The sequence below is a fragment of the Vidua macroura genome, chromosome Z (genome assembly GCF_024509145.1).
Source record: "Vidua macroura isolate BioBank_ID:100142 chromosome Z, ASM2450914v1, whole genome shotgun sequence".
Classification (NCBI taxonomy): domain Eukaryota; kingdom Metazoa; phylum Chordata; class Aves; order Passeriformes; family Viduidae; genus Vidua; species Vidua macroura.
In genome coordinates, this window is record NC_071611.1 from 46,447,181 (window position 1) to 46,462,854 (window position 15,674).

A 15,674-nucleotide genomic window follows, 5' to 3' on the forward strand; every position below is an offset into this window, starting at 1 on the left:
TTTCACCATTTACTTAAGCATAAGCATGTAAGGCAATATCAATTCGAACACTACAACTTAAAATTATTGAAGGTGCCAGTTAAAAAAACAGCAAAATAAGGAGAGCTCTATACATCTAGTTTAAAGTATTTCCTTTCCTTGTGTGGTGGGTTTAGGGACAATTGATAAGGGATCCCTCCTTATCTTTGTCTTGACACACAAGATTTTTTATTTTCTCCTTCTGTCCTCTTAATATGGCAGAGTGAGTGAGTGTCTTTGTGGGCATCTGGCCACCAGCCAAGTCTAACTCTCCACATCTCCAATTTTATTTGTTAAAAAAAACATTAATGATTGTTAGATTGATTTTTCAACCTAGCCATAAATTACCAAGTTCATTCACAATCACTCAGTTTCAGTGTTAGAATTTAACTAAAGAGACAGCATTAGTACAAAATAATGTTTCTGCTGAACTTATTCATTTAAATGATCATAAAGTCTATGACATGAATATTAACTGATGAAAAGGGGAATGTACCTAAGTTCACCTAAGAAAGCTAACAGTATTCCCATATATTATACAATATTTAACTAATTCCCTTCTACCCCAGTGACTTCAGGAATATACAGTCTGTTAAATGCACATTTAAACTTGCTGTGTGCTGTAAGTGGTCCTGTGTCTGGACATAAGCCATTCCTACTGCATGTCCTACAGATATGCAACAGAACACACAAATAAAGATCAAAACCAAATTGCAATCAATTGCATTATCAGGTATGCAGCTTCTGTAAGTAAGCCAATGTACTTGGTATTCCTTACAAGTTTTGCTTGACTAAATACATTTATATAGAGGTGGTGGGAGTCAATAGTTTCTGCATTTTATCCCTCATAAATCCCATATTTTCAAACTGAAAATACTTTTCTATTGAACAGAAAAGATTATTTCATTGTACAGCATCATAAAGCACAGCAGTAAAAATATAAGTGAGACGTCCATCTGAGGAACAGCCCTGTCATCTAAAATTTCTTTCTGATGGTGTGTATCCCATGTAAAAAGGCAGTTCTTGAACAGCAAGACTTAGAGAACCATCCAGGACCATGCCAAGACATGGACAGGTACAACCCTCCTTAGCACTCCCTATTTTCCAAAGGCCCATAGCATTCTCTGGCAAGATTATTGATATATACAATGCTGGGCAACACCACAACAGCTACCAGCCTCTGCACTTGAGATTTCATATAAGGATTTTCTGACAGTGAAAGTTGAGAATCCAATATTCCTGGTACAATCCAGTTATCACTGTCATGAAGGGAGACGGGGATCTCAGTGCTGGATGATAAGCCAAGGACACAGTTGCCTGGAGTTTGTAAAAGCAGGTCTGACATATTTTCACTCCCTTGTCCCATGAGACAGAGGATCCTTACACATGAATACAGATAGTCCCCATACATTATACAGTAAATAACCCAGGTTCTTTAAAAAAACAGGACTCTTCTTATTTCCACTTCCCATTGTCCAACTGAAGGTTTGGCTGCTCTGACTTCAGAACTATCTGAAGATGTGACTAACATCTCCTCCTCTCTGTAAACAAGAGGAGAAAAACTCAGTGATTGCTATACTTAGGAAGTTGGTACTCTACCTCTCAGAAGTTTTAGTTTTGATTAATTCAAATGCATTTCAGGAACCCATTTAAAGAGCATTATTTCAAAATTATACCAATGAGATTACTGTAAAACTGAAGGCTCAGAGAAAATGTTTGTGGAGATTCAAATGTTTCTTCCAGGGCTCAGAGAACCAGCTAAGATGGCTTTGAGCCAGATGAGTTCTAAATAAGCCTTGAGTAAAAATTCATTCTGGTCATAATTTAAGATCACTATAGCAACAGAATCACACTTGCCAAGTATGCAACATTATAAAATTACAACAGACTTTAAGAAAAAAATCTGTTTTCTAGCCATTTTTAAAAATAGATTTAAAACTGTATTATGGAGGTGGCAACAGTTTTTCAGGAGCAAGATCTTATTTTATTCTGGATGGTTAAGAAAAAGCTATGTCATATGCTAATTAAATTTACAGCATGTATCTCCTGGAATATGGAAGAGTCTTCTAAGAGATCCATGAAATTTTACATCTCAGAAACAGATGGTACAGTAAAAAGAGGATTAAAGGGATGATGAAAGCAGTCTGTGTAATGTCCACTGTGCAGTGGGAGAAAAGAGTGAGAAGTAAGGTGTGCTAAGGCACATCCTTCCCCATACACTTCCAGCCATTTGAGCCCAAAGGGAAGGCATAGGTTTTGCACAAGAGCAGAAATGACACCTTTGTTCCAAATTCAGTACAGTTCATCTCAATACAGAGCTGAGACACCAGATAAAGCAGCAATCTTGACCTATGCTCTGTGATGTATATCACCCAATACCTGAGCTACAAATTAAGCTTCTCAGCTGACTTCTTCCCCATAATTTAAGCACAGATGAGTTCCTGGAGAAAGAACTACAAACAGTTCAGCCACGTTCTTATTTCTTTTGACAGCAGCAAAGATCCATGTTCCTTAGTGGGAACACTGCTAGGAGGATCCCATGTACACAAGGCAGTGCAGACTACATGTTAAATGCAGCAGTTTAACTTGGGCTGGCACACTCAGCTTCCTTGCACAGGAATTCTGCTGGTTTTATGTAACAGCCTTGCAGGCATCTACATCCACTAAACTCATCTACCTGGCCTGCTGCCAAATCCAAGGATAATCTGGAACCAATGCTAGATTTGAGAAAATCCTGCACACTCAACAATGCTTGCAATTGGGATTTAAAAGTGTACAGGTACATACCTGTATTTACAGAAGTTTTGGAGAGATCTTAATCTGGGATGCTCAAATGAAGAGGAGGGGGTCCCAACTTTCTTCTCTAAGTTCACTCCCTAACAGCCACAAAACAGCATAAAACAACCAGATCCGTTTGTACACTGCACCTTCCATCACAATTTCTCTGCCACACAAATTACCTGGTGCATACCACTGTCTTTGGCAGCTCTCAGACCAGCCTTCCTCTCTTGTAGACTAAGGGGCTAAGATGGAAAGTCCAGAAGGCTGGATGAGGCACAAATAACTGTTTCCAATGTCACTTGCTCCTGCAGGGCAGTGCAGTGGGGGAAGTAACTTGGGGAAGCTGCAGGTAAGATACAGGAAGCCTTCCAGCTAGGTTTCAGCATCACTTCTAAGAAAGGGAGAAATCAAAATGCCGCCTCCTCCATTGAAGCCTTGCAGCAACAGACATATCTAGATTTAAGAGAAGTCATGAAAATCTTTCTGACCCATAGAGTACCTGAAGAGGCTTTACAGGAAGGCTCGAGAGGGGCTTTTACAGGGGCTTGAGAGGACACATAGTGACAGGACATGGTGGAAGGGCTTTAAACTAAAAGATAGTAGGTTTAGATTAGAGGTTAGGAACAAATTCTTTAAGAGTGGTGAGACATTGAACATATTGCGCAGAGAGGCTGGGAACTCTCTATTCTTGCAGGAGTTCAAGGCTCAGTTGGATGGGGGCTCTGAGTAATCTGGATTAGTGGAAGGCGTCTCTGCCCATGGTGAGGGGATTGGAACTAGATGATCTTTAATGTCTCTTACAACTCTAACTGTACTATGATTCTAGGATTCTATGATTTATCTTACTCTCTATGGATTTCTTAATCCTGCAATCTGGAGATAATTGCCCTGTAGCCAGCCTGAATACTACTGTCCAGATCCAACCATCCTGCATGTTCTTTAAATTATGCTAGCTTCATTTTTAACTCAAAAACCTTTGATTAAGCAGTGTCTTAATTACTCTGAATATCAAGACAGTTCAAGGTCAATCTTCCTCCACATTCCTAAGTATGCTCATTGGAATTTGTCCCTTAACACCAACACTAAAAGTATGAATTTCCTGTGGCCCTGCTACACAGCTCTATAGTGCAGAGTGCACCTGAACACCTGCAGTTATAAAAGATACTGACTCAGCATCCATCATTACCCTGATTTTTGTCTTCCATGCTGTAAGGGCTCTTTCACTTCCCTCAACACTCACAGCTTAGGGAAACTGCTGGGATCCCCTGGAATCAGGTGGAATCATCCCCTAAGAACTTCTATTTTACTACTATTCTCTCTCATGTTTTTATAAGAAGCAATAGGTAGAAACAAGAAGGTAGAGACTCCTTATTAAGATTTCTCCAGGACTGATAATTATGTGAATAACTTTTCTTGTTATTCAATAGTCTGACTCTCTTATGTGACAGATCTCTACTTGAAAGCTTTTCCCATGAACATCTTCCTCTCAGCCTCACTAGAAGACAGCTGGTCTGCACCATTCAGCTGCAGGAAAGCAGAGAGCAGCACTTGCTTGGACAAAGTTCAACACATTCAACGAACAGCCAGCTGCTCACCTTGTCTTGCTGAGAGTGGAATCCTGGAGACAAGCAGTGTCTAGGTGTTCTCCACATGAAGAACAGTCATGTTTGTGTGCCACAGTTTTGGGTGCCACTGTAAAAGAAAGATGTTAAGCCATTACTGAGCATCCAAAGGAGGGTGACAAGGAGGGTAAGGGGGGGAAGACGTATGAGGAGCAGCTGCGGTGACTTGGTCTGTTCAGCCTGGAGAAGAGGAGACTGAGGGGAGACCTCACTGCAGTCTACAACTTCCTTATGAGGCAAAGAGGAAGGGCAAAGACGGATCTCTTCTCTGTGGTGACCAGTGACAGGACCCAAGGGAATGGCCTGAAGTTGTGTCAGAGGAGGTTTAGGTTGGGTATTAGGAAAAGATTCTTGCCCCAATTGGTAGCTGGGCACTGGAACAGGCTCCCCAGGGAAGCTGTCACAGCACGAAGCCTGACAAGAGCTCAGGAAGCACTTGAACAACATTCTCAGGCACATGGTGTGACTCCTGGGAGGATGTTGTGAAGGGCCAGGAGCTGAACTCAATGATCCTTGTGGGCCCCTTCCTACACAGCATATTCTCTAATTCTCTTTTGATCAAAACGTATGGTGTCAGAGATGCAGTTTTTCTGATGTAGCCATTTTCCTGCTTGAGACCTAGTAGGACCCTGAGGATGTTCCAGTATGTGGCTGCATACAAAATGCTATGAATAAAACCATTTTACTCTTAAACCCAAAGACCTGGCTAATATGAATTGCATTAAATAGCTCAGCAGTGCCACTTGAAGTGATACACATTTAAACCTGCTTCATGGGGGGACCTGAGAACTTTTAGCAGGATATTGAAAAGGGCTCTCAACTGCTATTATCAGTACAACTTTATGGACACAACAATGTCATTGCAGAAATCTTGGTTAATCAGTTCCCAGAAAAACAGTTCACTTCATGAAAATATTTCAACAAACACCAGTTTTAACACACAGAAATGGCTCTTGCTACTGTCAATAATGGTTTATGTCTAAATGGTATTTGTGGAGAGTTGCACCTCGTTGAGTGGTTTGTGGGCTTGACCTGAGATGTTCAGAAGGAAGCTGGTTTGTACATTGTGCGAGGATAGCAAAGAAGTGTTAAAAGGAACAGCTTGCCTACAAATGAGTTTATCAAACCAGATCTATGCCTCTGACCAGGCCACTAGCCCAAAGGTTTGGTTCATTAACTTCTCTTTTCTTATAAGGCAAGGATCAGATCTCACCAGGAATAACAGCTGGCATTCAGAGGCACATGCTGAAAGCATGTGCCTCTAGAAGTCCTACATTACAAGTCCTGGTAATGTGACTTCGCAACAGTCTCACACTTTCCTGGAAGGATCTGCAGTGCAGAGAGGACAAATCTCTGGTCAGCTGTCTGTCAGTATCCAACTGGGTGCAGGCTTCAGCTGCTACATGACCCTCAGCTTTATCCTGCTGCCCAAATAGGACTCTATTGACCGTGAGATCACAAGTCAGGTAAATGCCTGTGCAGGAGGCATGTGACACAAGCCTGCTGCAGCCAAGAACAAAACTTCAGCCAGAAGTACCCCTGAATTCCCTTCCCTACTGAGTGAAGCATTGCTAGGACCAGCCACAACACGGCCTCTGTCTTACTTCCTCACAGCAAACAGGGCAAGTAAGAAAATCATATCTGGCACATCACAGTGGCCACAGATGAGGAAAGGATCAAGGATGCTGATCTGCATGTGCTTCTATTTTACCTTCAGGGCAACAAAACAGAAGTGGATATCCCACTGAGATTTCCGAGTCAAATCTCCAGTAATAGAGCGTGCACAAAGGTTTCTTTTCTGGGGCTGAGAAAGGAGTACAAAACTGATTACATTTTGCTCTGGGAAGGGGTAACATAGTAAGTATGAACAGTTCTACTCCATTGACGTCAGACACACCAAAGCAGACAGGCATAATAATCAGCAGCAGTGGTAGCAGGACTGAAAAAGAGAGCTGGGACGAAGCCTGACAAAGCGCTGTGTTCTTCTGGATATATGATCACGGAGATTAGCATGCAAATCTCTTTATAGTTAAGGCTGATAGCTGCTGGGAACTGTTCCTTACCAAACAGACACGACTCTTCTAAGAAACCAGACAGTTTATATTGCATGAGCCACTGGAAGACACAGAGATGAAAAAGAAGCTGGGAACCTTGAGCATTGTACGCTGAATGTCTGACACTCCAGACCACTTGCAAATATCCCTAAGGAGCAGTGAGAATAAATAATTTTGCACTGACCTTAGTGAAGTAAGGCCATCTCTGAGGGTCTATAAATAATTCTTGCAGTACTAGTGTTAAAACATGAAGAAATGCTAAGGAGATAAAATTTATTCTACTAATGGAGGACTTCAGATGTATATTACAAAGAGCAATGGTTAGAGTTCTAGACTAATTCACAGATGTGAAGACTACAGTTGACTGCTACAGAGGTCAGCACTCTAGTTCTTAAATATAAAAGCCTTTGTGAACAACTTGTAAACAACTGTTGGTGATCCTGGAGTCTTTGAGACCAAGGAGACAGACTCATATATGCACCCAATACAACCAGATCCAAAGACACAAAACAGGAGTTCTCACTCTTGCACTTCATATTTTTCATTTCTCTATCTTTTGTGACAAGAGAAATTCTCACTTTATCTGTGAGTAATATCCGTGCAACATACCAAAGGGTAAATCTCCAGTATAAAATCAGGAGGTCTTTTCCGAAAGGTGAGTCATAGTGCTTTAGCTCCTATTCTCATTGACTTGCTGAACCCAAAGATATATCAGAAGAATTTTTTTAAAGGCAGAAGCTGATCTTTAAAATACGTTTTTCCATAAACTGTTGAATGTCTCTGCATTAGAGAAGCACAAACTGTCCCCCACTGCAGTCTGTTGTAGACCAGGTACAGTTTCACAAAAGAAAACTGTTCTACAGATTTGAACAACATATCCACTTTAACTTGTTGCATGCTTTAAATGCAGATAACACTATAAACACCATGAAAATCAGGCTTTACTTGCCAAGTCAGAGTTTCTTTAACAGATACTGTGATGGACAGAAAGTTCAAGCTGGTCATCTAAATTTTATATTGCTTTAAATCTTACACATACTACCCAAGGCAAAAAAAAAGTCTTCTGAGATATTAGTTACTCAGTTATTATTCAGCTTAAATTAATTGTCAATTAACACTTGTTTTCTTCCATTCATAATACAAATAGCAGGAGAATTGCAGAACCTATCTACAGTAGAAGTTTTCAACTCTTTTACCACAGTCCTACAAAAAGCAAGTTGTTAATATTAAAAAGTTTTAAATTGAAAAAAAGTTTTAAATCTCACAAGGTGAAAATGCAGGCAGGTGTATTATAGTGTTTATATGACTGAGGTTCTCCTTCTAAAAGGTATATGTTACTTGTAAGAATTCATAACTGTATGTTCCGGTATCTTAACAAAACTAAATTCTGTAATTGAGATAATCACTGTAGGACTGCACTGTTTACTCCTCGCAGGTATAGGGCAGAGAAAGGACTCCTGTTACTTCCACCAAAATGTTAGAGAACTCCTTTTAAAAGTAATTGCAAAGAGAGCAGAAGTAAAGAGTTTGGGAGGACCTGGGAATGAACTGATGAGACTCCACAGGTACCAAAGAGAGTGACTTCAACCTCAACTACAAACAAAAATAGGAGACTAGTCAGGAGGAGAATTTCAAAGACACAATCTATAGTGAGTCTGGAGTTGTAGACTCTATTCATTTTTTGATACATTCGAAGTTAGCCCTTGCAAAGCAGGCTGTCTAGCCTATGGGGAAACTAAAGAACAGGTGGATCTTCACCCTGCCTCTCTCTTCTCATTGCAGTGACACAGCAATAAGCTCCAAAGCTGTCTACTGACATCAAGGTCTCAGAAGAAGCTGTAGTTGCTGACCCAGGAATCAACACTTTCAAACTTACTGCTTCATTCATCTCCAGATGCCTATTGACCAAATTTTGGAAACGCGGTACTGGACATTCTTGGAGCAACTGAATTGGAAACCTGAGTCTGTTTTATTGATCTTTCTGCTACAGTTACCTGCTTGCACATGTGTATCAACCAAACAGAGGATGTGACTTCAATGTCCTTCAAAAGACCAGACAAGGCAGACAGATTTTGTACCATGTAATTACAGATAGTAAGGTGCACAGACTGCTGGGCTCCAGGACAGTTTGGATGGGTGGTGATGAAGGATCTCCGAAGTCAGGTCTCTAGAACATGTGGTTTATTATAAAGGGTGAAGGGCCCTGCTTGGAGTTGCTAGCCGAAACCCATGGCAGGCCCAGGGAGAGCGGGGGGAGAGAGAGAGAGAGGGTTCCAGGTGAGCGTCCCAAGAGGAAGGTCCAAGAGAGCGTCTGGTCCCTCAGCCACACCTTATCAGGGGGCTTCAAGGTGGACTGGAACAGGACTTGGGCCAATGGGGTCACAGATACCTGATACTTCAGGAGAGGGTTACAAGTGTGGGATGAACCATACATTGGGGGGTGAGAGAGAACATTCCATTTGACCTTTGGATCTATCTGTAGGTAAAGGCCATTGTTTAATCAGAAGGGGGGATTGCTTTCAACTTGGCTGTATTATTGTTTTCAAGTTGCTCAGTAATTAAGGTTTGGTATTTCCAATCTTGTTCTCATCTCAGTATCTGTATTTTCTGACTCTTTTGCCATATTTACAGGGCTTTTCTATTTCATCTTCCCCAACAGTAAGGTTTCTTAGAGGTTACTCAATTCTTGCTTTGATGGAAAATTCCAATCAGGATTTGCAGGTGCCCCTTCAAAAATTCTTTCTTGAACTCTAGTACATTTCTTGGAAAAAAAATTGGCATTTTCACATATACATTACCTCTGAAATGTCTTCTTTGAACTGGTACATTTACACGAGCACACTAGTCAGCAGTAAACAAAATATATCTTAAGGAAACTTCAGGTTCTTGTTCACCAACAGTTTGAGGGTTACCTTTTTAATTGCTGCTTCAACTGGGCTGGAGACCAGCTGTAATCTAAATAGAGTACTAGCCAGAGTTCTAGAAGGGAAAAAATGCCATGGACCTCAATTTCAGACATATAGAGGCATTTCTCAATATTTAATCAGGATTCTAAACACTTATGGTTTTATTTGGTGGTGAATATGCCTCAGGTGTATTCTCTAGTTTTGATCTTCTCTTGGGCTGAGATGGAAAACAGGAGCTAAACTTCAGCAGAAGTCAAGACTGACATTGTGAATAAGACATTAGCAAGAAAGCAAAATTTTTTTCTTTCATTCCCTGCTCTCCATTTCATCTACTCCTTTAACTCATCAGCAATTACTAGCAGCATGCTGTATTTACATTTTCTCTCTTGGAGAGAAGTAAAAAATACATAAGTTTAAGCTTCCTTATAGATTTGGCTGCTCATCACACGAGCACTGTGTATTTGATTTCATTGCTGTCCAATAAATGTTTCATGCTTTCCTGACCTAGCAAGCAGTTTTCCAGAGTACACTGTAAGCAATGCTAGTCAATTTTGCAAAGCTATGAAACATCTGGTATGGCTGTAACATGCTGGCAGTGCTATCCATGCTACTCAGCTCTCAATGAGAATTTTTTTTCCCCCTATGCACCAAACTGGAGTTGCTGTGAGATTTGGGAAGACTGAAATTTTCCCTAGCAGGTCATTAAATGAGTCATCAGGCCTGAATGAATCTTTATATTACATAAATCACATGTTTAGTAGTCACACTGAATACATTTTCACATCCAGGAAAAAAGAGCAAGGATAACATTTTGGTGATTCTGTTAGCCATAGACATGATTTTCCTTTAATTCAGCCACACCTGTCATCCTTCCTTCTCCCTCAATAGATCCCATTCCTCCCTGGCATAAAGAATACATCTAAGTGAATCTCTTTGATACATCTAAAGACGTACATCTTTTGTCATGTCTAAGGCACTTAGCCCCTTAAAATCGTATGATCCCTGTGCTTCACACAGCCAGACCCGACACACAAAGTGGCACTGTGGAGTCTCACCTGCATTCCAAGTTTCTGCATCAAGTGAGAGCTAAGGATGTGGGCAGTAACATCCAGTCACAAAACAGAAGAAAATAAGAGAGTTTGTAAAGCATTTAGAGTCTTCTTGGTTTCCTGTGAGAGTACCACTGTTTGGCGCTAGAAAAAAGGCCTTTTTTCAGGTCTCTTGAGAGCTTAGCTAATCTTTCCAACAGCTCAAAGCCTGAAAACATAAAAACAGCCCAGGCTTTCAGCAACATGAGGAGCCAGAAAACAGCAGCCTTGTCACCTTCAATGGAATGCCACACCTTAGAAAGATTTACAAATCCAGCAAAAGCTTTGAGTAAGGCCAGCTCTGTAATCAGCAACAGCAGATTCATGAAGTCTTGTGCTATTTCCAGCTCACCACCAAGCAGATCTTGGGCAGAGAGCTCCCTCAGAATGAGAGAGCTCTCATTCTCAAATGAGAAGACATTTTATATGAGCACCACCTCTGGTAATACTTGATGCTTTCAAGCCCAGTAGTGTCTGCTGCCACACAACTCAAGTGCTGAATACCAAAGGCTTAAAAAGGAGTAAAAGCATGGAGACAAACATCATCACTGGCTTGTTCATCGCAACCTGGTAGGGAAAAGTCTACCTTATGAATCCAGTGAGTTGTTTCTCCCTTATATTGCCCTGTCTCTATCACTAGTAATATACAGTTGTTTTCAGTGCTGCTGGAAGAGCCAAGACAGACAAGAGATGAAAGGATTACCATGTGTCTCTTACTGTCTAATTAGTAAGATGACAGCTAGGAACAGTACATGTCACCTGATTCTAACTACCCTTACATCCTTGATTTGCTGTGACCTGTGACTTTGACTTTGTTTCTATCGTTTCATCAGACAAATTACTTAATTTTTCCCACTCTGGAAGTGGGGCTCGGATGTGGGAATATGAATTCCTTAAGAAAGGTGGTAATTCAGACCTAGATTTTAAAGTCAACTACTTCTTGTGCTTCCGTAAGGTCACTGCCCTTAAATTGCACAGCATCCAGCCTCTCAGCCAGACTCCAGACAAAGGAGAAAACATCCCCAATAACAAGTATCAGGTATTTTATCCCACTCTTCCAGAGCCTTAGCTAAATTCTAGGCCACAGAAATTAAACTGCAGTTGCCATGGTGCACCAGAACCTGCGCTAGCTCTCTGTTGCTCCGGTGGAGCGGCGAGCACGGGGAACTGCCTTGGCTGGGGTGAGGCCAAAGGCAGAACCTTAGAGCCATCAAAGCTCTATTCAGAAAGGCAGTGCTCCTATGCAGCAAGGCAGGGACTGGGAAAAGGAGACTCTCCAGTCGTGAAGTTCCAACAAACTTTAATGGAGTCAGAAGGGTCAGGACAAGGAGAGCCCCAAACACCTCTCTGCACAGAGGTTTTAGGACTTACCAAAACGAGGTGGACAGAAATGGATAACCAATAGGGCAACACTAAGAGGTAGAGTTTTGGGGTAGCGACCAACCAGGATAGAGGAAGAAGAGAAACCTTGGTTGAGGATTGGTCCAGGTAATGAATGGCAGACAATGTTCTGAACAATGGGCAGGGTTGCCTTGATAGACAGAGAAAGGTCTGAAACAAGGGGAGGGGATACATTAAGGGACAGCTGGAAGGGAGGGCACAACTTAGGAAGAAACCAACTTAGGGGAACATGGGGGATAACAGAATGGACCATTTAACAACCAGCTTAATAAAATAAATATAAAACATGAACACAACATGCAACAAAGATCATGGCCCAGCATTTTGCTCTACTTTACTGCCCATTTCCAGCCAGGCAGTTTCCATTAACACTGATGCTCGCTGCCATCCACAAGCTTGGACACAAGCAGGCCAGTGTCCACTGTCAAACATGTAGCCAGGTTCTCTTCTGCTCAGTCTGAGCCTGTTTAGACTAGTATCTGCCCAACTGCAGTCATAACCTGTGTGCCCCAAGTCACTCAACAGCCACCACACAGAAAATTACAGACTAAATGCACAGACTTTAGGCATAAATCCTTGGGCTTTTCCCAAATGCTTCTCATTTACTTATCAGGCCTAAGCCTAAATCAAAAAACAGGCACTAAGACTACCCCAGTCCTGTTATAATGTTCTCTCCATTACACAGAGATGCTTTCAGTGTTCCTAATATTTATTAGCTGTCACCAGAGCACTACCTTTATGCACAACCCCAGCCAAAGCTATAATTACAGCCATTTCTAAAAGGATTCTGCCGACTTACTTTAGTTCTCTCCCCTAGCTTTAGACCTGTCAACCTTCACACCTGCATGTTAGCATGTTCCCACGGAGTCAAAGCAAAAGAGGCAAACAGACGTTAAACCATCAATTCCTAGAGCTTAACTTAAGTTGAATTCAGATGTAAGCAATGACATTTTGGGCTAAAAAAAATGGAACCATGGGCTTTTCCTAAACACACCACATCATTTTCTGGGTTAAGAAAATTGCATTAATTCTTATTTGCAAAGTGTAGAAGACTGCTAACATGAGCAGGTTGTGAATTCAGCCGCCAAGACCAAGGAACAAATATAAGAAGATGTTCGTATCTTACAAGTATATCATACAAGTATGAAGTTTAGTACAAATCTATGGGGAATTTATGAACAAATCTCCTGCAACACAAAACCCTTTTACAAATTTGAGCTGGACTCACACTCTTCTTTGTATTTTAAAATCGTCTTTTACAAAGCATTTTCTTAAATTATAGTTTGTATTTAATCTTGAAAGGTACCTCTTTATTACTGAAAAAAAAAGTTCTTTTAAATATATGTCATGGGCAATTAAATCTGAATTTTAAACTCCCATTTTATGTATCAAAAAATAAAATGCTTTGGAAATGTGAAACACTTACCTGGATTTGTCACATCCCAACAATTTTGTTTCCATATCTGCAGCAGTGAGCTGTTGTGGCATGCTGGGTAGCAACGGCAGGGGCACGACCTTCCCCCCATGAGCTCTGTTATTCCCAGTTATCGCTTGGTCCGGCGCAGGAACAGAAAACAACGACATAGGACTTGAGGTAAAACCAGACACACTCACCAGGTCCACGACTTGGTACACCAAGACAAAACTTAGGGGGCTGCAGAGGTTTTTATAGGGGGAGTGGTATAGGGCAACCAACCAATGAGGGCATGGCAGGGGAGGAATCTAGGGCAGGACTAACATTCTATAAACCTATCAGAGAGAGCAGGGGAGGGGGATAATACAAAGTAACAAATGGGGTATCGAATACTACAAGATAGACAAGGAACACTCTGGAAAAACGGGTAGGGATAGGGAGGATTGACAATTTGGGAAGGAGGGAGGAAATTAGGGAAGGTCTTGGGGAGATTGGCAATTCAGAAGGGGAGGAGATTAGGGAGGAGAATAGTGGGCAAACACAGAGCAAAAACCACACCGCAGCACATTTCCCCATAATTTTACGCAGCTGGTGCTTTCAATTTTCTTCTGTAGAGATAAAAGATACCTGGCTTCCTGCAGCTACCTGTATTGACTCTTGTTTGCTAGCAGGCAGAAAAAAAGAATGGCAGTCAGGAAAATAGGTTCCTCCTCATCAATCTAACCCCACAAGGCTTAGCTCCGTTTACTTCCAGAAATAAATTGTTTCTAACAATTGCATAAATAACAGAAAGCTGTAAGATAAGAACCACATCCTCTGCATTAGTCTTGCAGGAATAATTCAGCAAGAAGGGGATAGTCCCTCTATCATTTCTAGCAAGAAAAGTAGGCTCATTGGTAGAGCTCAGTGCAGTTTTGGAGCAAACCCCAGCTCAAGCCTCAAACCACAAGGCTTTAATTTTGAGAGGCAGTCCTGATGCTTTTTAAAACCTCAAGGGATAATGGCTTTTTGGAGTTAGTAAAGGAGAATGATCTGCCTCCAAGCATTGGGTAGTGGGTGCAATAAATGAGTTAAATGTACAGTAAGGGGATTTCATGGAAGATTAGCTGTAAAAACAAAGTCACATGTTTGTCTTGAGGAAAGAAGTACCTGAAGGGGTAAATATTTGTCTTTTTGTACCTCTCTTCCTCTGTCTAGATTTTTATCTTACATAAATGAGCACTATGTACAAAAAATACTTTGTGAATAATGTTTATAAACAACAACTGTGTAGAGATATGGGAGATAGAAATGCCAGCATCAGTCTTCATGCCAGCCAGCATCACAGGTGCAGGCCTCTTCTCCTGATGATGTGCAGCATGACCAGCATCTACATATGAAAATTGCTCCTCTTCACCAGGTCACCTCAGAATGGCATATGGCATCAGAGAATCAAAGCAGGATTTGAACAGGCTGGATTGTCTCCATTTTCCCATCCCTAGTCTGTGCTTCACTGGAGGAGTTTGACATAAAGGCATACCTAGTAAATGACCAATAAGGTGTGAAGCAGAAGAAATACCTGGTAAGATAGGCTTCCTTCTGTGGTAAACTTCCTTACCTTACCTATCTTTAAAAAGGATGATTGACTACCTTCGGTGAAGCTACAGGAGCATGAAATACCATTAATCTTTTCATGACTGATTTTCTTTATTCTCAAAGCTTTTACTATTATGGAACCAATAATGAGATTCATTAAGAGGGGCTTTCAGAACACATAGCATTAAAAAGAGTAAGAATTTGTTCTTGTGTCAATGGAAAGCAGGGTAAAAGGGCATTTCTTGTAACATATTACTTGTATTGAGTTGGGTCTATGCAAAATAAAACCCTCTTGGAATGCTGCTTTAATTTCCTGAAATGACATTTTTTTTCCAAGTGGTTATAAATAGAAACATGGCATTATATAAACCTGTATGAAATGCAGAGATTCAAAAACCCCTCCCACCAGAAAGTCAATTATTCTAAACTGTTCTCATCTTCTATAAATAGCTAATTCTTTTGCAGTGTTTTTTGCTTATAAATATCAAAGAACATCTATAAGCATGAGACCCTATTCTCAGCCAGGTGGCATTTGTCAACTCATTGAAAATAGTGCAATAACTTCACAGCAGATAACAGCTGCAGGAGTATACTAAATTGTCCATGTAAAAAGCGTAAGTACCTTATCATCTGCTCTCCTGATTGAGGCATCATCAGGACCTCTCCCTGGTAAGAAGTAATCCAAGATCTAAGCCATCAATAGAAAAAACAGGACAAACATCTGGGTGCTGAACAGCACCCATCCAAATGTTTCTTAGAGCTTTAACTAGATGTTTTATAGAGGACTCTCCCCATGAAATATGCCACAAAAATTT

The 15,674-nt window shown here is 41.0% G+C and overlaps 1 protein-coding gene across 1 annotated transcript in view; it reads right to left on the minus strand.

Moving 5' to 3' along the window:
* CPLX1 (complexin 1) overlaps positions 1-13,456 on the minus strand; it is a 210,610-nt gene extending 197,154 nt beyond the window's left edge. The window contains exon 1 of the mRNA XM_054003277.1: positions 13,297-13,456. Coding sequence (XP_053859252.1) covers positions 13,297-13,396 — 100 coding nt within the window. The 5' untranslated portion in view covers positions 13,397-13,456. The remainder of the gene's footprint in view (positions 1-13,296) is intronic.
* Positions 13,457-15,674: the final 2,218 nt, after the last annotated feature.